The sequence below is a fragment of the Hippichthys cyanospilos genome, chromosome 13 (genome assembly GCF_059441005.1).
Source record: "Hippichthys cyanospilos isolate Australia breed blue-spotted pipefish chromosome 13, RoL_Hcya_1.0, whole genome shotgun sequence".
NCBI classification, from domain to species: domain Eukaryota; kingdom Metazoa; phylum Chordata; class Actinopteri; order Syngnathiformes; family Syngnathidae; genus Hippichthys; species Hippichthys cyanospilos.
Window position 1 is genome coordinate 12,950,647 of NC_142381.1, and position 21,860 is coordinate 12,972,506.

The following is a 21,860-nucleotide window of genomic DNA, read 5'->3' on the forward strand; positions in this document are numbered from 1 at the left end:
TTTATCCAACCAGATGCCTTAAAAAGCACAAACTAGTGTCTAGTTGACAAATTCTGACACCTCCAATATGTAGTATAGTGAGAGATAATATTTGTATATGCACGTAAGTATGCTAAAACATTTTCAAAGTGTGAAGTCAGTACTCATCTTATGACTCATTTACAAGGTCAGTGAATGGGTTCAGCTATTAAATGTAGTAATAAGTACAGTAGAATGAAAATATGACTTATTTTTTAAATAATCTGATTTGTATCAAACACTGCTCATGTATTACTATATATGAAATACGATTCACATAAGATAAAAGTAGATTCTCATGTGGATAATGGAATAGCTTTCATTGCCATGGCAACCCCACATTTCTTACGGTGTTGGCTCTTTAAGTTTAGTGGTCCTTCCTGGACACATTTTATATCACTTTAATGCTTACATTGATACGGATGATTTTCAGAGGTTTATGTTAAAAATCCTGGCGGTATGTCTCGTGTGAGCTAAAGTGAGTAACACTTCACAAATAAAAGAGGAGCCTGTGGAGGGAATACTTGTTTTAACCTGTGTTTAAAAGTATGACATTACAGTAGATTAATATGGCGGATAAAGTAGATTCTAAAACTGCGAATACCGACTTTGACATCCTGGCAATCCTGGATCTCCTACTTTTGTCTTTGATTATGGCAGTGCTGCCTTAACACATCTCGTGTTAGCACTAGCATCACTGCTAGCTTTTTCTTCCCAACAATAGGGAGACCAAAAAAACGCATTTGATTTCAAAAATAAAACTGCTTTGCATCATGTCTTGCTCAAGTATGAAATCCAAGATGATTGCTATAAGATAAATGTAGATTCTGATGTGATGCCTTGTTTGGTAATCTCTTTGCATCTTTCTTTCATTATCTTATTAAGTTATCTACAGGCATTTCTCATATTCTTTTCCAATGCCTATTACCTCCCTCTCCAAAACAAACTCCTACAAACTGCTGCAAGGTTTTCTGCGCTCTCATTAGATAAAACAATTAGAGATAACAATGGTTACAAGGTGCTTGAAACAAAATAATAATAATACCTTTTAATGAGGTGTGCTCTGCTGTTCACGTAACTGGAGTCAATTGTATAATTCTCCGTCTGTAACACAGAGCGGGATAGGGGTTGGGTGGGGTGGGGCGGTGGTTGGTGAGTAGGGAATATGGTTGGGGAGGGGAGGGGGAGGGCAGAGAGAGAGAGGTACTTTTAATAGAAGAAGAAAGTATAACAATGTTAGCAGTAATTGGTTTTCAGCAGGAATGTAATTTTACACAAAGGAGAGCGCCCTCTGCATCTTTTAAAGCACAAACACACACACACACGCACACAAACACATCGCAGCTGACTTGGAGTTGAGTGGCACACTGAACACAAGCTTCATCAAACCTCATTCACTCCTTTGCTGGTCAGCCCACCATCTTAAAAATGGAATCATTAGGCCAAGATGTGGAAGAAGAGACGTACCGCCTCCCTTCCCAAAAATGCCCCTCCCGCCCTCCCTCTTGCGAACGGCTCACTTCTAACACATTTGAGAAGATTACGCATTAATGTGGAGAAAATGAAATAAATAACAGCGAGAGAAGGAGACGAAATTAAGAGCGTACCGGGGGGAATCTTAACGCCGCAATTGGAGATGAAAAGACTTTTTCAGAATATGCATGCGATAGATCTCTGACCCACATTACTGCGTAAAGTTCAAAGGCATCCCACATTCATATTTCGCCCAGCGTTTATATTTGGTGAGGATCTCTGAACCCCCACCGCTCCCTTGTGTTGTATCAACTCCCACGAAATAAAAAGAAAAAGTGTAGGCTTCCAAAAAAAAAAAAGCATGGCGGTCCGGTGAAAAGCCAGGATGTGACCCTTCCTGCAAAGTGCGATCAGATGCAGGTGTTTTTCCGGGGAGAGAAAGCAGAGGCTTCACTTCAAATTCCAAAAATGAAGATAGCAGGTGGTGATAAGACGCTGCGGGTCGACCCCTTGACTAAACTTCCGCGTGAAGGCAGCTGTGCAGATATTGAAGGTATTTTGAAATAATAAATACAAGGCCAAAACAAACAAGAACAACAAAAATCACTTCAATGATGAAGTCAAGTCAATGTGTGCGCTTACACAACCTCAGCACCTCCTTTTAATCTTGATTACTTTAGCAGGGGGAAAAAAAAAATGTAATGATGGATGCAAGGACACACTGTACATTATGAATCAGTGTATTTGCCGTGAAGGTTATCATGATTTATACTCCATTTTTTGCTATTTAGCCCTAATTAAACTTTAACACGGCACTATGAAGAACAGATCATTCCTTAAAGGAAAAAAAAAAGGTAATTAATGTTTCATTGTGTGCCCTTAATTTGTTTTTCCACATGCATAGAACACACATTGACACATAAAAGAAGCAATCAGCATGTCTTTTAACAGAGATAGGAAAAAGGTCGTACAATTGGGTAAACAGGTAAAAGTTAATTAAATCAGATTTTTGTTCAATGACATTTTAAGACGTAACACAAAAGGTCATATATATGGAATTTGAGGGAAAAAAACTTCAACCCACAAAACTTGGACATGTGTGTTTGTGTTTGTGTATGTGTAGTCTAAACAGTGAAAAATAAAATTTGGCGAGGTGATGCCAGGGTTGGAGCGGATTAGGGAAAAAGCATTGTTTTTGTCACATGAAATGTAATTGCAATAAAATTAGAATCTTCATTTTTTTTATTTTCGTTTGACACTTTGATGCACTCGTTTTTTTTTTTTTTTCAGTTTTAGACTAAGCTGTAACCTGCATAAACGTAGTAAAAACAGTTGTTGAAAGTTGAATAATATTGATTTTATTTCCTTCGTTAATGTTACAAGGGATACAGGTTTACTTATACAATTTTTATAGATAATAATCTAAATTTGTAGGGGGGGTGGCTCAGTAAATATAATTGAGAAGCACTGACTAAGACCAAACATTGTATAAATAGAATAGAATATCCTTTATTGTCATTGTATAGCTTGTATAGAACAGAATATTCAAGAAATTTGCTGTGTAGTAGTGATGTGCCAAAAATAATGAATAAAAATAAATAGTAGAGGACCATTTGTGGTCCACATGCTGTTTTTGTGGAAAAAGGCACTTTTCTCACAATTCAAAATACATGTAAAAAATAGTCATGTAATGATTCATTCGTCATTTTGTCTTGCAAACCAGACCAGGGTAGGTCTTGGTGATTCTTGTCACATCTTGAGATTGAAGCAGAAATCATTGTCAAATCATTATAAATCAAAATTTCATGATCGAATTATAAACACCAAAATAAAATAAAATCGAATAACGGGTCTGTTAAAGATTCCCATTTATACAGATAACTCAGTTTGTGTTAGAAGTTAAAAGAACATGTTCAAAAGGTCTCACAATTTTGCAACCAAATAGAATTCAGCAATAATATAGCAAATATGTCTCACCAAACTTCTTTGTCAAATCATGTGAGAGTTCAGCATTCCCTACTAATGCTCAGTACATCAAACGTTCTTTTCTACTTCAATGATATCCTATGGTATGAAATCACATGGACAAATCAAAGTTATGTATTTATAGCGGACTATCATCACATGGCAATGAAAGCTGTCCTATCTGAAAGCTTTGCAATTTACAAGCAAGCGTGCAAGTTAGTGACTATTACAGATACAAATTTACAAGCAAGCATGCCAGTTAGAGACTAATACAAATACAAAGCAAGACTAACATGACAAAACATCCAAACGGCAGCAGGATGGCACTTTCCCCTTCCGCAACTTCAGCAAACACAGTAATTCTTCATCTGATTTAGTCACTTGCTAATTTCAAAAACGGAAGCAAGAAAATTTCCATTACTGCTACCAGTCGCCCGCTACGAACATTGACATTAATTTCACAGAGAAAACGTCTGCTTGTGCAAACAAGGCTTGTTATTCAAAGAATTCATCAGGAAATGACCAGAGTTCTTCTCGAGAACAAGAAGGAGCGTTCTTGATGAGTCACTCCCTCCCATGAAAGCCAAGCACAGAAACGCAACGCCTCCTCCTTCCACGTTAGCGACCGGCCTCAAATTGGAGGGCGTATCGATACGTCTCGCTGCGAGGGGTCAAGTTGCAGCCGAGAGCAGCCCGATAGGAGGAAGGAGGCCGCAAATGGCTCCTTAATCAGGTTGGACAATGTGTTGTTGTGATCCGAGCGGCCCCGGTTTGGCGGCCCGAGCCACTCTATTCCCATAATTATTGTTCCGTTTCATCTGGAGGACTGCGGGGAGGAATGTGACTGATCACTGTGTCACCGCCAGTAGGGAGGGGAGCCGAGGGAGCGCCTTTAAGATGGGAGGAAATGGGCGAGAGTTGACCTGCGGGACACAGAAGCATCACCCTGCGCACGACACCTCCTCCCTGTTATTTTTTTTTGTACTTTTTTATTTTAGCCTTTGCATCTTTCTCTCCAATAAAAGCGGGGTCACCAGGACAATGGACTCGCCTTTCGCCACGGAGAGAAAAAGCAATCTCCTCCGAGATTTGATTTGCCTTCCTCGAAGCGCCGGACGCACGGTGGGAAAAGAGTAAGGGTGTGCTGGGCGGTGCCAGTTCTTATAGCGGTAATCACCCGACAAGCTCAGCAGATTTGGAAAAAAGATAGCGAGGAGAAAAAAAGATAAAGAGAATGTCACAGCTGCCTCACTCTATGAATTACCAAGACGGCGGCTGCAAACTGCAATCCTTACGTTCAAGCAAACATGGGCAGATGGAGAAATAGGCACTAATAAGATCCCCCCCCAAAAAAGGGAAGCATAAAAGGTGTCACCGCCAATCTGTTCAATTTATACGTCGAGACTTTTCTGCCATGTTCTCTTTTTGTCCACCCGCAACAATTTACAGTTTAAAAATAAAGCAGCGATAACAGGGGATGCTGATAAACAATCATCTGGCAGACGGCATCTCTGTGCGGAGAGAATGCAAACGGTGAAATAACATTTACCGGTGCCAAAATAACACTGGAATAAAATGCAGGTACCACTTTACTGTGTTAGTAAGTGCTTATTAACTGTTTATGGATAATGCTTTATTAAAACTTGAAGCATTGCAAAGCAATAAACAACTGGACGTGATGGCTTACAATTAGGCAAGTGCTCTCTAGTTTACAAAGGCAGGCCATAAAACACTTAACACACTAAATTAGCCAACATTGTGCATTTTTCCCAAAGTTTCCCATTGCAGGATGAAATCGAATGCACTCGAATAGAGATGGCCCAATACCTTTTTATTCATGGGTCTATATCAATTAATAATAATGAAGGAAACACTGATCGATATTTGGAGCCAATTTTCAATTTTAGTAAAAGGGAATATATTGTCATTATAGTTAAACAAAAAATTAAGAATAAACTCCGGATCTCAATTTTGTTTCCAAGCATTTATTTTCTGAACTTTTCAGATTTGCATCATGCAAAGTGTATTTTGCCTTAGTAAATTTTAGACAACATACTTTTTGTTTTAAAATTCTGAAAAAAAATTCAACGAGCTCCCATGGTTTAACGTGTCTCAAATAGTCAAATAAAAAGTGAAATAAGTATATAGCTTCCTATAGTTTCTACAATAAATCAAGTTATTAATACATCAAATGATCAAAAACATAAAATTTTCACTATTTGTTTTCAAATTAAAACAGAAGGTGCAGTGTTCCCAAGGTCAACAGAATCAGTATAAAAGTTTCCTAAAAATGTCATTGAAAAGTGAAATTAACAGTTGGAATGGTCAAGTACCGAATCGGTCATGAATTGCCATGAATCAGTCTGTCCCTACGTTTGAATTTATCCACGACTGGAGGATGGCAAATACCCCAAAAGATTTAATTGGCTAACTAATTGTATAGATAAATTATTCACAAAGAAAAACAAATACTAACAAGAAGCTTGTTTAACGTCACAAAAGCACTCAAGTAAATGCGTGTTGATGACAAAGAAGTAGCTTACAGCTTTTAAATACGAACAATCACTGACTCAGTCTAATAAAATATTCCACAATTCGCCCATTGTCAGACAAAAACGAATGTTGACACTATTTGGCTAAAATAGTGTGTAAATCTTTGACAAAGAATCATAGATGCCTTCCAGCTGTGTGTTGGCTCCCATATTGGCTAGCCAAAATATTATTAATCAGCTTTTTAAATGTGATGCAAAGTCGTTATGATAAATTCTAAATGATTTGGAAAGCCAGGCGAGACTCGCTATATTCTCCTCCAATTATTTTAATGATTTATGAAGTCCAGCAAGAAATAATAATCGATGAACAGACAATGTATAACTCAAGCATGTCAACTTGCTGAACATCGCTTAGTTAAATGCTGAAAAGATAGCTGAGGTTTGTATGTTTCTAAAAGTAGAAAACAACCACAGAAACGAGTCATTCCTAACTGTCTGAGCCGCGACCATTTAGTCATTAATTTGTTGGAGAGAAAACAACCAAGATAAAAGGCGCACATAAAAAGAAAAAGACAAACCAGACCGATTCGATCAAAACACTTTGAAATGTATCTGTGGGGTTATGTGTGGGCAGGCTGGGGTTTGTTTAGCCGTAACATCAACTGTACTGAACAGCAGTGTTCATAGACACAGCAAGCAAAAGAAGAAGGGAAAATGCTTTTGCCAAGTGAGTGAGCTATCGCAGTAGTTCTCAAATGGGGGTACGTGGAGGCACTTCAAGGGGTACGTGAGAATTTAAGCAGCAGGTATCGGAGAACTTTATTTAATGCTGTGACAAGAATATTCCATATTCATTTTTAAATTAAGAGCAAATTGACCGGAGCGTGACATAACTTTTTGCTAAATTGTGTTTATAGAAACCCTTTGAAAAACATTGTGTTTATTTTGTTAAGTTGTGTACTGCTGCGTATTGTCAAGGCATGGGATAATCATGAGAGTGGCAGTAACGGCCCTCAGGTAGTTTTTTTTGCCATCAGGAACTAAAGGCCTTACTGATGAACATTAGGATACCTTAGATGTCGGTATTGAAGACTTCTTAAGGGTTGAGTAATGCATTTTTCGGACTATATGGTAGCAGCATCTGCCACAGCCAATCACATCCACTTCTTGGTTTGTCAGCTTCAATAACACTCTGTTAGCTACTACAGCTAACTACTAGGGCTAACATGTTTATGCTACATTTACAAAGCATTCATGTGATATCGCTCCAGTTAAGATGCGAGCGGTCTATCAAACTAAAGTAAGGGTCACGAAAGCGAACCCTCGTCAACATAAAATGACAGAATCCATGTTGTACTATTAATTAATACAGACAGTAGTTGAATGTATTATATATTGTATTTAATAATAAAATACTGTAGTTTATATAATCTAGAGAAATGGCTGAGAAAAAACATTTAAATGAACTATTTTAGAGCCGTGTTTTCAATACCGTGATATTTTTGCTCAAGGTTATCATACCGTCAGATTGTGATATCGTCCCATGCCTACTGGGGACCGCTACATTACATCGGAATACTCTGCAATTTCCCCATACCAGGAAGAAAGATGTATGGAATAAAACTAACCTGGGATCTTTTTTAGTCCTGAGTCTGCTCTCCCTTGGATGCAGACGCCTACGTCTGCATTCCCCCGTGACAGCAACTAAGCTTAACCGAGTGTTAATGCACATTTCTGCACACACAGATGCTCCCCCTTGTTGAGCTTTTCTTGTCCAAAAAACCCCCGACTTGGCGGGAATGCGCGTTTAAAGAAGGCGCCGGCTCACCTGTAGGTCTACCCCCCGCCGAGCCGCCGAGTCCCATTGTGACGACGCGAAAGACAAAGACTCCTCAGACCCATTGATGGCGGTTTATAATCTGTTTACCCCATACCGTTGAGCTACCATAACTCCCAAGAACCCTTGCCCCCTTTGCCGGCAAATATTCCACCTTCTTCCCGATAACAGTATTTCCCATAGATCCTCCGCCATCTGCCGGATTATAGATTCCCCTCTTCCTTGAGACAGGCCAGGACCCCTCAGGGAGGATCAGTGGCGAAAAAGCGTGCTAGAGAGCTTGAGGCCACAGCCATAGTTGCGGATGAGATTACATTTTCTATTTCTGCTTGCTGCGGGGAGTCAGCCCTGATGAATACTGAGAGTTATTACCATTTAATATCAACGGGCTCCCCCACACGCTCAAATTATATTCGATCAATTGTGACAGAGGGGTACACATGTGACAAACAACCTGCCACGTTCTCTGCATCATTTCACTCCATCACCCGTCAATTTAGTCCAAACCCAGCGGCCCTGTCCGGGAATCAATCATGCTAGCAAAGTGAATTATTGCGGCTGAGAGAACGTGTTAAAAGTCATCCCTTTTTCTTTGGCTTGAAGAAGAATTGGAAAAAAAAAAAAAAAAGCAATGGTCATCTGTTTGTCCTTGATGTGGAGTATTGTCCCAGCAAAGCAAATAATGGCCCCACTCAAACACAATGACACAGACGCGTAAACACAACAACACTTCCTGCTTGCATTTCCGTCGCTGTCGTTTAGCTTTCCCGTGTGAAGGTGAACAAATACTTCCCTCTCTTGTCGAAAAAGACAATCAATTGTGAAAATGGACAAGAAAGGCTAAGGAAGTCAACCTTATTTTACCCTTGTACCGAGAAGCAGCATTTATTTGCCTGTGTCTTCGACTCGGAACTCGAGGACGGGAAAGTCATCTTTTCTTTTAGCTAGGGCTGCACCCAGCCTTTATTCGAATCATCTGGCAATTACAGTATTTGATTAATTAACAAATCAGATTTAAAAACATGTTTTAAATTATGGATATTTATTTTAAAAACAGGACATTCCCTTCAATTCTGAACCACTAGCATTGGGGAAAAGCTCAGTTCAATGATGTCAAAAGTCAAACATTTTGTGTTTGGGCTGACAAAAATCCAAAATCTATTTTGAACAAACCAGATATTTTTTGTTTTGTTTGTTTCAGTTTGGCGAAAAAAAGACTTACTGTATCTTGCTTCACCGATAAAAGAGCACATCCATATATAACTTAACAAGAATGTAGTCTCTATAACACAACTATCCAATAAGTTGCTTCTTGTTCCAATTAATGTTCTCTTAAGTTGAAAAGAAATGTACTATTCCTGTTTGGGCATGAAAATGCATGAAAATAGACTTGCTGATCTTCAGTTATTCCGTTCAAATCACATACCCCCTGAAGTGCTTTCAAATAACCCCAGGGGTACTCAAACCCCCATTTGAGAAGTTCTGCCCTAAACCATTATTCGATTATTCACGAATAATGATCCATTATTTGATTATTGATTACGTGTCGATTCTTCGTTGCATCTCTACTTTCAACACAAATGGTCATTTCCTTGGTCATCCTCCAGTTATGTCTGTGATACTGTCAGCATCCTTACTGTATTGCTTTCTAATACGCAGCCCTTTGCTGGCTAGCGTGAAAGACGCTTGTGGCATTTAACTCTACCAACCATAAAAGCTCTTAACTCCAGTTTCCATGGCTATTTCCATGTAGCTCATCTTCCTAAATCTGATGTTGTTTTTCTCCAGGCCAAATATTGCACCCCTATTATTTACAATCAAGCAGCGCACTCAATATTGCTATTTCACCAGTGATCAAAATTCAGTTCCACAGAATCGACAGTATTTTTACGATCACTTAATCGATTAATCAGTCACTCCATTCATCCGTAAGCTCTCTATATGAAAAATGCCTATGATGCCTGCTTGTTGTTTTTACTGCCAGACTCAGACAATAGTCCAGACTTGTCTCCATGTCACTCAGGCCTAGAGGCTCCATAGACATCCAGTTGGAAGACATGTGATTAATTATACATACATTGATAGAAACTGCATTCATTATTCATGTGTTTTAGAGCCACCCCCCCCCCCCCCCCCCTTTCAGCATGATGAAAAGATCTTAAATAATAGGCCCCCCTCTGCAGACATCTGCATTCCAACGTAGTCGAGCGACTCTTAAGCAGCTTAAGTCAGTTGTTTTTCTGTTTGGGGAGGGGGTCGTCGCTCACCTCTGACATAATTTCTCAAACTTTGGTGGCCGTGTGACTTCCTGCGGCGGTTGTTTTGTGTTGCCTTTGTCCCGAGTGACAAGGCTGATCGGCGTCTGTTGAATAGCGATCTTGGTACGGCGTTATCAAAAGTCTGAAGCGGCGTAAGGCTTGCATTGAACACCTGTTCAGCATTCATGGCCGCACGTGCCCGCAGACTCAATCCATCTCAAAGTAAGAAAGAAGCGTATGAGATAAAGTTATACCGTTTTACATAATAATACGGCGGGAAGACGGTGAGAGAAAAATGTATCTGCGCTGTTTCCTATGAGAAATCAGCTTAAGAATTCCCCCTTCAGGGCAAGTCTTTGGGGATTTGATTTCATTTGGATCTCGGGCTAAAAAGTTTTCAGTCATCTCATCCCTACCAAAAAATGTGTAAATTGTCATGAAGGAGGGAGCTTTGGATTAAAGGAAAAAAAAAGATCTTGCAACTTTTTGCAAACGGATTTGTGCTTCTGACCCTTTGGGAACAAGCACTGCGCACATAAAATAATTAGCAGTCACTTATTTATTTTTTTGGTGTGAGAATTACTAGATAGCATTGATTCCTCTCACTCGTGCCCTACATTAGCCAGTGTTGTGGAGAGAAGTGAGGCAAACTAATTTGGAGCATGAGATATTCCCAAAGGTTTACACCCCCTCCCTTGGGCCGAGCCTTACAAACACACATTCGGAAAGCGTGCACATTATGTAAACACTGGCGACTGAGCAAACAGCCTAACTTTTCCTCACAAAAACCATAAAGAATTGAGCGTCAAGAAGAGCTAAATTAGCCAAAAGAGAACTGATTAACATTCAAACCTTACAAATTGACAACACATCGTTGTATAAAGTCCTCTTTATACCTGGATTTACAAGAGCGCAGTTACGTTTGTGTGTTTTACAGATTATTTGGGTAGTTGGTTGCTTGTATACATCGCTGATGTATACAAGGAAGGATGTGTTGCGTAATTTGATGATATCGGGTTTGCATTGACACAGTAGATCCTATCTCTTTGTTAATGATGCGGTTGCATCAGCAGCCATCCGATTCGTATCTGATTCGATCCACTTCGGAACAAGCCTGATTATATGCTGCATGCTTCAACATAGCACAATTGTGCCACATGGGCTGGAAAGAGATTTGTGTCAAAATTATTGACACAAATCTTAAAGCTATGTGTTTGTTTTGTTCTAATTCACAAACATTCACAATTTTCATGTGTTTTTAAATTATCTTTTGTAAAACATTCTATTTTGCTTATAAAGTGTAGAAGGTGTGTTTGTGGTAATCTGGTACGAACATTTATTATATTCACATAGATATTCACGTGTTGTACGACTGGCTAGTCCTCTCTATCCGCTAAGAGGAAGCCTTTGTCTGATCTTTTATTATGTGTATATTTTAAACATGTTGGTAAATGAAATACGAGCGTAATTTAGTTTTCTTGAACTTCTTTTGACTTGTCACAGAAGATGTTCTTCTTCTGCTGCTACCTCTTCTTCTACGAGAAGACTATAGTTTAACGTGTCGAGGCAAAAGAAGCTTGAAGAAAGCTAATTACAGTTTCATTTTGTTTGCGTTAACACCTGATAGGAGATCATGGAGAGGCTTGTTTTCCATGTTTCAATTTCCTCTTTTTAAACTAAAAACGAAAGGTTTGTAGTTCAGTGTAGACTCTGCCATCTAGTGGATGGAGGAAGGATAACCATTCAACAAGTAAATACCTTAGGACCTGTGTGCGTGAAATTGCATGAATGTCGTCTCAAAAATAAATGCACCTTCTGACTGAATCGCGAACATGCATTCAACTCCTCAAATAATATTTAGAAATAAGAGATTGAGATGAAAAAAAAAACCAAAAACGCATATTAGAGGATCCGAAAACCGAACCGAAAATCACAGATGCGTCACTGTCAGTAATTCTGAGACACAACATGGAAGCCGATAGGAAATTGTGTAGATCCAGCATTGAAGGTGAGCAGCGCACCCATCTTTCTGTGCTATGTCCCTCCTCACGCACTGTGACAAGGCATCTTTCCAGACATTTCAGACTGACGGAGATTTGCAGCAGCTCATTACAGACAGCAAAGACTGGGCCGGCGGATGCAGTCGCTCAGAGATGGATTGAGTTGGTCTGTTTATTGACATGCCTTAATCTGACACTGGGTAAAGGGAATTAGTCACCGCCTCCAGACATACTCCGGCTTCACGAGCCACTCCGGCAAACATGGAGGCAGTGCCCGGTATATGAGTGGAACTTCATCAGCGTTCATTAATCCCACCACCCCGGGCCACTCTCCCAAACAAATCGTGTTTACACTATGGCGCTCGGGTGATGGGGCGACGCAGCTTTTAAAGGGCAGGTGCATGTGCTGGAATATCTGCGTGTAACAGCTGCGTCAACCAGTCCATGCGTCACAAATCCAAAAATCTAAGTTGGGAACAACATTTGTATTTTTAAACCGATGCTTTAGATCAGTGGTTATCAGAGGGGGTAGGGATCAACAAATCTGATTTGATGCTTGTTAACCCTTTCAGTGCCATGAACGAAATTTTTGTCATTTAAAATGCTTAGGTTGTGTGCCTGTGAAGAGAATCTTAACCCCCAAGTTTTTCTTTTCTCATGAATGGGTAGATGATTGTTGCGGCCAGCGCTCCCCTTAATATTATGCAAAGTGAGCACTGTTGTAATGTAGTTATAAACATACGCAAACTGTTATTTTTTCATCAAAAACACATTTTCACCGTTTTTGTTCATTTTATCAAAGGGAAGGACTGTTGAGATGTTTCAGATGCTATTAAAAAAATATTTGCGTCAAAGTCACTAATGTGCAGAAAACACATCTTTTCACAAAAAAGCTCATTTTCTCCTTTTGTCCAGAATAGCTTGGTGTCACTCAAATGACCTACTTTCAAAAAGTGATTACTATAGAAATGAATAAGATAGAATCTTACTTTCTTTTCTAGGAAAAGAACGGAATCCAATCTTTCATATGGTACCAGCAATGTCTACATCAGGGGTCACTTACGTGGTGCCCGCGGGCACTGGTTAGCCCCCGAGTATCACATGAGTAGCCCGCAGGCCTATTCTGCAAAAAGCTTCAAAAAGATAGAACAATGGCGATTTTCTATGAATTTTACAAACAATTATAAATGTATTGCATTTACATTACATATTACACTTGATTTGCATATTTACTCCAGCTGTTCCTTAATTGTTGTGAAAAATCGTTAACATGATCGGTGTCTTCACATAAACTGGAAACCCTTCGTATTACAGTACCAAAGAAGTACCTCTCACTTTCAAAAAGGTTGGTGAGCCCTGGTCTACATAGTCATACAATACAATATTCTTTCGGCGTTGAAATATGCGTCAAAATGCTCAAAATCGGCTCGCACTCTAGATGATGCCTTTTCAGATGACCCAGATATCCCAAAGTTATGGTAGACCTTTGTTTCTTTATTGTGTTTATATAATTAGTGTGCCAGAACCCAATTATAGGCTTTTTTAAATCAAAACAATCACTGTTTTTCACAAATGAATTTGCAGATCGCCAAATCATAGCCAACCCCCAAATCGAGAACCACCCTTTGCGATAACCACAGCAAAGCCATGCCTCGCAGTGAACCAGATAAGCAGGTACCGCACTATGATTTTGATCCTGTTTGCTGCTAAATCAATGTGAGGCACATCTGTTCGGTCATCAACGGCAATGGTTTTACTCGGCAGCTGTCACAGTGACAGCAAAAGCATTAGCTGCTTGCCCATCATCGCCGCATCTGTAAATCCGGCTTCTTAACCGGATCGGACGCTCTCCGATGGGAATAACATCCAGCGCTACGCTTCTGTTTATAATCCATTACCGATGTTAGGAAAGAGAAAAAAAAATGTGGGTGAGAAAAGTAAGGGAGGGGCTCAACAATGTGCATTCCCGGTGAGTCAGGAGGGGAATAACGCAACAGGAATCTGCAGTGAAACATGTGTTGACCCAAGCGCACACACATAGTCGCAGTGGGAATGAAAACTGGAGCAGCCATCTCCATCAGGGAATGGCAACCTAGCAGCATGCAAGCAGGGGGTCGCTGCAAGTGAAAGAGAGGGGCCAGATGCAGTGGGCTTGGCCCACTCAGTAGTGGGGGAAGTGTTTGTTTGTCTCTATGTGTGTGTGTGTGTGGGGGGGTGGGATTAGCTGAACTGACTTTATTTAATTGAATTTGTATTTTGCCCCGACTTCAGGGGGCAAACTGTTTTACACCGCGGGGGGGATCCACGGGGGAAAACAGCAACAGACGGTGAATCTGCGCCTCCTCGACAGGGGGAAGCCGAGGTGCTACCGTATCACCGCGCGCACACATTCGCAAAGACGTATCTTGTTTCCCTGTAATTATGTCTCCATTATGAAGTTTAATCTAGCCCATTGAAATGCATCTTCCACCGGCATCCACCTTTCCACAGCTTTGATTTCTTCAAATGAAGTCCTTTCTAATCCTTTTGTTCTGCCACCCTAAACAACATGTAGTAATTTTCGGCGCTTATCAAAAGCGCCCGCTCCGCGCGCACTCGTGTTTGTATGTCAGCGTGTGTGCTAAGCCGTTATCTTGCAAGAACATATCTCTGGGCTGGATGTTTATCTGGGCTGATTGGAAGAGTTCGCCTTGTCCCAGCGCCATAGTACACAATTTTATCTTTTGTTTTTCATCATTCCATTTCTCCCAGGCCCCGATAGCTTGATGGTCGACGGTCGAGAAATCCCTTTAGTCACCCCCAGGCGTCTAATGTACTTTTACTTGTAATCTGTGAATTTAATAAATCAAATGGGGGAGGAAACAATCCCTACACAATTGAATGCTTCAACTCTCTTTTGTGCTGCGGTGAGGGGGAGGCATGGCTGTCACTATTAGGCGGAGGAGAAACAGCTGCAGCCAGCAAGTACACAACAAACACAACACGCCTTCCTCCTGACGGCTTTATAGGAAAATAGCGCAGGGCTCGGCTATCAAATCCCCCGCCAGCCAAGCCCGTCGTCCTTTTTAATGGGTGCAGTCTAAGCAGTACTGTGCTTTTTAGAACAAACAAAGCATTACAATTGTTTTTGATCGCAGTATGTGATCTAACATGGCCATGAGGTAATGCTGGAATGTAGCCACAGCCCAAAGAAAGTGAGGCATAATGGATTGTACGAGGTGCCAGAAGCCAACAACGGCTGTAAACAAATCATCGGGGGTCAACTAAGAGGTTTGCCTAAGTGGGCTCCTGAAGAAACAGACCGTCAAAAGGAATGCAAATTTTAATGCAGATATGGCATAGGTTGAGGTTCCACGGGAACCTTTTTATGTGAATATGAATCCATCGTTTTTGGAATATTCATAGTGGGTAAGATTTTTTATTTGTGGTGGATTTTTTTTTTTTAAATGTAACAACACATACACCTACAGGAATACAAACCTAATTCACAATATTTAGCCGAAAAAAAAGGTCATGTTGATGTCTGGAGACGTTCAATACCACTTCATTTTTCAAGCACTAAGTAGTAACAGTTACTGATACTGATACCATGTACCAATACCACTACTATTTTTGATATATAACACCATCCTCAAAAGCCTTACATATTCCAATATCATATTTTTCTTTAAATATGATATGCCATATCTTTGACTATAATATGCCATTACAAGTACCGATGCCTTGAAACAGGGCCAGGTATCGGTTCTCGCCCATTCCTAGTTTTGTTTATAGAAATTGTGTTGCCTAAAATAGTTTTCATGCAAAATATATACCTTTAAAAACATGTTTTTTTCACATGTTCTCTGATTGGTCATGCGACAATTTTCAGTTGACAGCAAGTGGAAAAATGTGGCTTTAAAGGTATTAATTGTACGTCAAAAAATATTTAATCGTCAAATTGATTAAATACTAAATATTAACTTTTAAATGCTGAAAATTGCTAATAAGTTTAGTATCCTTTTTAAATGCCAGGAGGTTTAGTTTGAGGCTCAACTTTTGTTGTTTTGCTTTAAAAAAAAATCAAACAAACAAACAACTCACTTTTTGCTAAATAGATTTCCAAAATGTAGACATGGAGTGTTGATTATTGAGGAAAATAGAGTTTTTGGTTAACGATTTTACAGTCTTTCCATGCTATCCTGTGTACACTCTAAAAACTAACCCAATTATAGCTTTGTCAAAAAAAAAAAAAAAAATGCAGTTCACCTTCCATTGCAAATTCACTTTCGGCAATTAAACAATTCCCTGGCAGTGTTAACATGTTTTAGGTATTTGTGCATGTTTCATATTTGCTATTTATCAAAATGTAACATGCTTGCTGAGTTCCCTAATTGGCGCCTTGGCTTGACTGCAAATCAGTTTCGCCCTGAGCTCCAACTGGAGGACCTTCCTGTTTTACTGTCTGCTCTTTTTAACAAGGCAATTACAGCACACCAATAATCACACAGCATTTGAAATTGATATTGAGGAACCAACAATGAATGCATTTCAGGGTTTGTCTTCAATAATCCGTCCTTATAGGAAAGCACAAAAGAACATTTGAGTCTGAAAATCATATTTTGTCCTAATGCAGAGGCCAGAACTGCCTGTTCAAGACTATCAGACGCTCTCTAGTAATCATCTTTTTTCCCTTCCCTCCCCTGGCCCCTATCAAAAGATGTTACTGTGCAAAATGTCAGCGAGAGAGAGCGAGGGGGAAAAAAAGAGGCAAGAGAAGTAATCTCCATCTCCTTTTTGATCACAAGTGGAATAATTGGAACCCTCTTAGGCTCATTACACAAGTTGCCCGCCAGCCAAAAGATAGCTCCAGCTGCCCCTCTCCATTCATGTCCGTGCTTTGAAAAATACTGCGTTCTCCAATAACAAGTCTTTATGAGATACAATGACAAGAGGTCCTATATTAAAGGCCAATGTTTTTTTTTTTTTTTCAAAGGGAGATATAGCTTTCAACAAGCGCAGTCAAACATCCGTCAAAGCGGAGAGCCGATAAAACCAGCTTGTTAACAATGAACCCCGTGACTGATCTGCTCTGTGCTGCTATCAAAACTATGTTTGTCATGATTATGATTCTAATTACTATTACTGTGTTAGCCAGATTAACCTTAGCGGCAGCTTTAAATCACCTGCGCTGATGGCAGCCCAGTCATGCCTATGAAGAGTGGCGCCAATGTCCCCTCAGATAAATCCACTCTAATTAGCCATGTGCCTTGCAGGGCCTATGTGCTGCTAATAATTAGCGCTACTGTAGCAAAGGTCATGCAAAACTATTTAGAGAGGATGCGGGCCGCATGGATAATGAAAAACAGGGAGGGGCGGGGCTGAGGATGGCGTTCTTCTTTGTCACCTTTTAAAGCGTCTTTTCAAATCGATTTAATTGCACGCTGCGTCGCTGAACTTCGCTTGACATGAAATGCTACAGGGTGTGCCTTTATACCTTTGGAGGTGAGATCGCTACCCCCCCCCCCCCCCCCCCCATCCCCCCGATGTTGCATCTGTTAATTAGCTGCCGCCTAATGTGTTAGAGTTTAAGTCCCATTATTAATTGTGAAAGAGCAAGGAGGTTTGTTGCGCCAATCGCGGGCACGGCCTAACGAGCTGAGGCACAAATGACGAGGCTGCGGTAAACAAGTCCCTCCGCTGAGGTGCATCTATTTCCACGCCAGTCTCACCTCCCCCGTGTGGTTTTGGCAGCATCTTAACTCCCAGGCTGCCTCCCGAGATAAGAGCTGAGGGTTTACGGGCGAGATCCGCAAGGAATTCAGTCACCTTGTCACCATCGCACCTCCGACAAAATAAGCAACAGCCTCACACTTACACAAGTATCTCAAGCAACACATATGCTTATGTATGCCAGATTGGTGTCTGTTCAACTGTTGTAACCGTCAAATGCAACTGGCAGGGTGAACTATTTCCTGCACAACACCTGAACCATGCGCTCACCTTTTTGTTTTATTTTTTGACTCCCGCATTTTAAAAACATACATGAAAGGTTCCTGGAAGACTCTGAATTATCTGTTGGTTTGGATGTGACTGGACTGTTGTGTGACGGTTTGATGTACTGAGCCTGCGATTTGCTAGTCAGCCACAGGTCCATCTAAAAATGTATTAAATTCTAGCCCAAAATAAAATGGTCTAATCAGTTTTGTTTTTTTTTGGTAAATCCATTGAGCTTGGAGTAATTTTTAAATTAAAATTGGTGATTGGCAAACTGCTGTACAACTAAAGAATTGAAAATTAAAGAAAAAAACGCTATATCCTCCTGAGATATTGTCCATTCATTTATGCCCACTGTAGTGGACATTCTTTTTTTTGTCTGTATCTATCTTTTGACTCATTTCAGCTACCCTTCCATGTATTCGCCTTGCACGTGTTGGGGTGTAATTAACTTTGCTGTCTTGAGACAAAATGGACAAGACAGGGGACATAAATATATATAAACAACTGTGTATATATATATATATATATATATATATATATATATATATATATATATATATATATATATATATATATATATATATATATATATATATATATATATATAGGTATCGGTCTGAGAAAAAAAAGGGTATCGAACATCATTAGTTACATTTAGGAGCAAAGAGAACAAACTTGTGAAGCCAGAGCCAAAAAAAAAGCAGCAACCACCAACCAATCCAACACAAATTGAGGAAGTCACACATCTATATGTGTGTCAATCGATGTTTCAACTGTGTGTTAATAAAGTCTATGTGGGCTCATGCTGTGCTCAATGCTGCTGTTCAGTGTTCTAAAGTTTAACTGAGGTGAACTTTGAAATGTGTCATAGAGCTCTGTGTTTGGAGGTGTACAATGAATGAACACTGCAGTGGGCTATTAGCATACAGAGAAGACAGCCAAGTAATTCTAATGGTAGGATTGGTCGATATTCATCCATTCATTTTTGATACAATTTTGATGGTCAATGAAGCCTATTCTTGCTGCCTTTTGGACTGGATTGGTCGCTTCTTGCTAACCACTATTCCAATGTGCTTGCCATGACAAAAATTAAGAAGAAAGTAAAAGTAAAAATGCATAAACATTTTTACTTTTACTTTCATGGCATAAAGTAAATTTATGTTATGAAGAATATGGCCAGTGTCATAAAGGCAGAGACAAATGATTTCAGCACAAAGCTAAATGTGAGTAATTTGCTTCATTTCTTTTCATTGTAGCGCTGATCAGTTTGTCACATGCTCCAACCATTTCGGCAGTTTTTTCAGCTAGACTCCATTGTGGTGTTAATAAACGATCGAAAGGCACTCGCCAAACTCAACGGGACTTCTCATTTTAGCCTCTTTCAGTCTATTAAAAAACAATAACTGAAAGTCCTTGGGTGGCTGGGAATGGAAGCATATGCATTTGTGTCTGTTGGGTTGTGGGGATTGGGTAGGGTGGTTTAAAAATGGCAAATTGTGATTACCATTGATCTCATTTGTCAGATGCCTAATCTCTGACTCATCTCCACCTCGGCCACATCCGGTGACGCCGAAGCGCCTTCCCCCGCTCTTTAAATCCCAAACAAGTGTTGAGGGAAGCGGCGCAAAGCGGAGCCCTTATCCTTTTAAAGACACTCCCGTAATCCAACTGTGGTGGGAGGAGGGAGGGGGCTTCATCCTTGAGAGGTTTATTCTGGATTAGAACTAGTCCCCCAAATTAAACCAAAAAAGTCTGTTCCTCCAGTTGCTCATGAAAACGGAGTGACTGGCTCACTACCAGTTCTGTTAACACGCCAAGTGATGGAGATCTAGAATCGGAAAAATGCTCTCGTCCACCACGTTCGGATTCGTCTCCCTTTAGTCGACCATTGGTAGCAATGCCCAAAATTTCTTGCATGCTACACGTACCTGATTCTCTTTGCCAACCAGCTTAGCCTCACACAAGCTCCTCAAGCCGAGCTATCCTGTCCCTGTTGACACGACTTCCCATGGCAAAAACAAGGCCAAATCTTCGGCTTAGAGGCTCAAATAATCATCAGCGACTAGCGTACAAATCAAAAGGCACAGCACCATAACCATGTCCTTCCTCCCCCAATGCTCTAGTTCTCCATTTTCTGTGCTCTAAAAGTAGGCAAGCACGTATAAATGTGGAGCAGAGATTTATTTTTTTATTATAACACATTCAGATGTTGGCAACTAGACAGCACTAGGATTTCTATATTGGGCACAAACGCACGCTTGTAATGGGGATTTCTGCCCAATTTTGGTGCCAGCAGTTGGAAAGTAGGCTGTGCACGACAAAGCAGCAAACAAGAACACAATATATGTATAAAAAAAAGCATTTAGAGGTTGTACTTGACAACCATCATGATGCACTGTTAATTTTACTTTGCCATAATAGAAAATTGATGTTTTTTAACTGGACTACACAAGCACCTGTAAATGAAATAAACATGTTTCAAAACAGTTGAACAGGACACCCAGGAAAAAAGAAATATAAGTAAAAGCATGATATTATAACTGCTAGTGACTAACAAATATCTAAGAAGATTTTTAATATTACAAATTATGTATTTTATGTGTTGTTTTTATATGACAATGCTGGACAATTGACCTGTGAATTTTCCTTTTTCTTTTCAAGTCAGTTAAGCCATTTTGAGAAGCTAACATAAGCTTGCAAATAAAATGTTTTAAACTCTAGTTTAGCTCATTTTGATGAGTTTTGTTTATTTGGAAGAAATATTTACAAAGCTGGATTCTTAATGTGTATCTTTAAATGTGTAAATCTTATTAACTTGAAAAGAATAAGCAGTATGAAAAAAGGTGGGAACGTATGGAAGTCCTAGTGAATAATAATTGGTTGAAAATGCTTCACTAGGAAGTAAATATTGGATTTTAATATGAGAGTTTGACTGTGCGATTTGCATATCTGCGACATAATTTAACTATAAATTGTTACATTGAGCCAACTTAGAGCTAATTCTTGTCTTTAATGAAGCAATGTTGATTTGCAAAGCTCTGTATCTGACACGTGTTACAATTTAGTTCACAGTTGGGTAAAACCTAATTAGGCTTACATTTCCATGTGCCATGTGGCTTCATAACATTGCTATTGACTCTGAATCAGGCGTCATGTATGAAGTTAAACAAATGACCATTTTAAATGAATTTGTATTGTAGAAGTTGCAATCATGAAAGCGTGCAAAAAGTGGCACTTTTTGGGGGTGGAATATCTTATTTGGAGTGATTCAATACTATATCGTGGCCACACTCAATAAGAACTCTTGAACACAGCTCTGTGACAACCTTCCTGCTTTGGTCGCCAAAGGAATCATCAACCTACATTATTAAAGCCCAGAGCTTATAAATGGTGGCTTTTTTTCTTTAAGGAGCACCAGCGCTCTACCTTTCTAACTGGAACAAGGAGCAGCTCTCAGGTGGAACGAAAGAAGTTAGCGTGACAAAAAAAAAAAAAAAAGACGACACTTAAAGCCACCTCAGTGAGGCCAAGTGCTTTTCCTTCATTAAGTTGGCTGTCTGGGCTGTGCTATGTCAAACGTCGGACGTGAGGGGAAAGTCGAAATGCCTGAATATTATTTCCTAATGCTGAAAGCGAGCAGCGGGTGGAGGCGGAGTCATTATGAATTTCAAAGCAAGGCAGTCATAACTATTATCATTAGTGATGTTTTCATCCTCTCCATGTCCCCAGCACAGAAGGAGACGCTATCATCTATTCCTGGCACACTTTCCTGTCTTAGCAACTTGACCTGGTATTATTCAAGCAAAGAAATGGATTCTCATCCCTCTTCAAGCCGCCA

General features: G+C 39.9%; 1 protein-coding gene across 4 annotated transcripts in view; it reads right to left on the minus strand.

The window, feature by feature from the left end:
* pcdh19 (protocadherin 19) overlaps positions 1–21,860 on the minus strand; it is a 73,334-nt gene that overhangs the window by 33,148 nt on the left and 18,326 nt on the right. For all 4 annotated transcript variants that reach the window (XM_088432096.1, XM_088432094.1, XM_088432095.1 and 1 more), the window contains exon 3: positions 1,064–1,122. In XM_088432096.1, the coding sequence (XP_088288222.1) occupies positions 1,064–1,122 (59 nt within the window). The remainder of the gene's footprint in view (positions 1–1,063; positions 1,123–21,860) is intronic.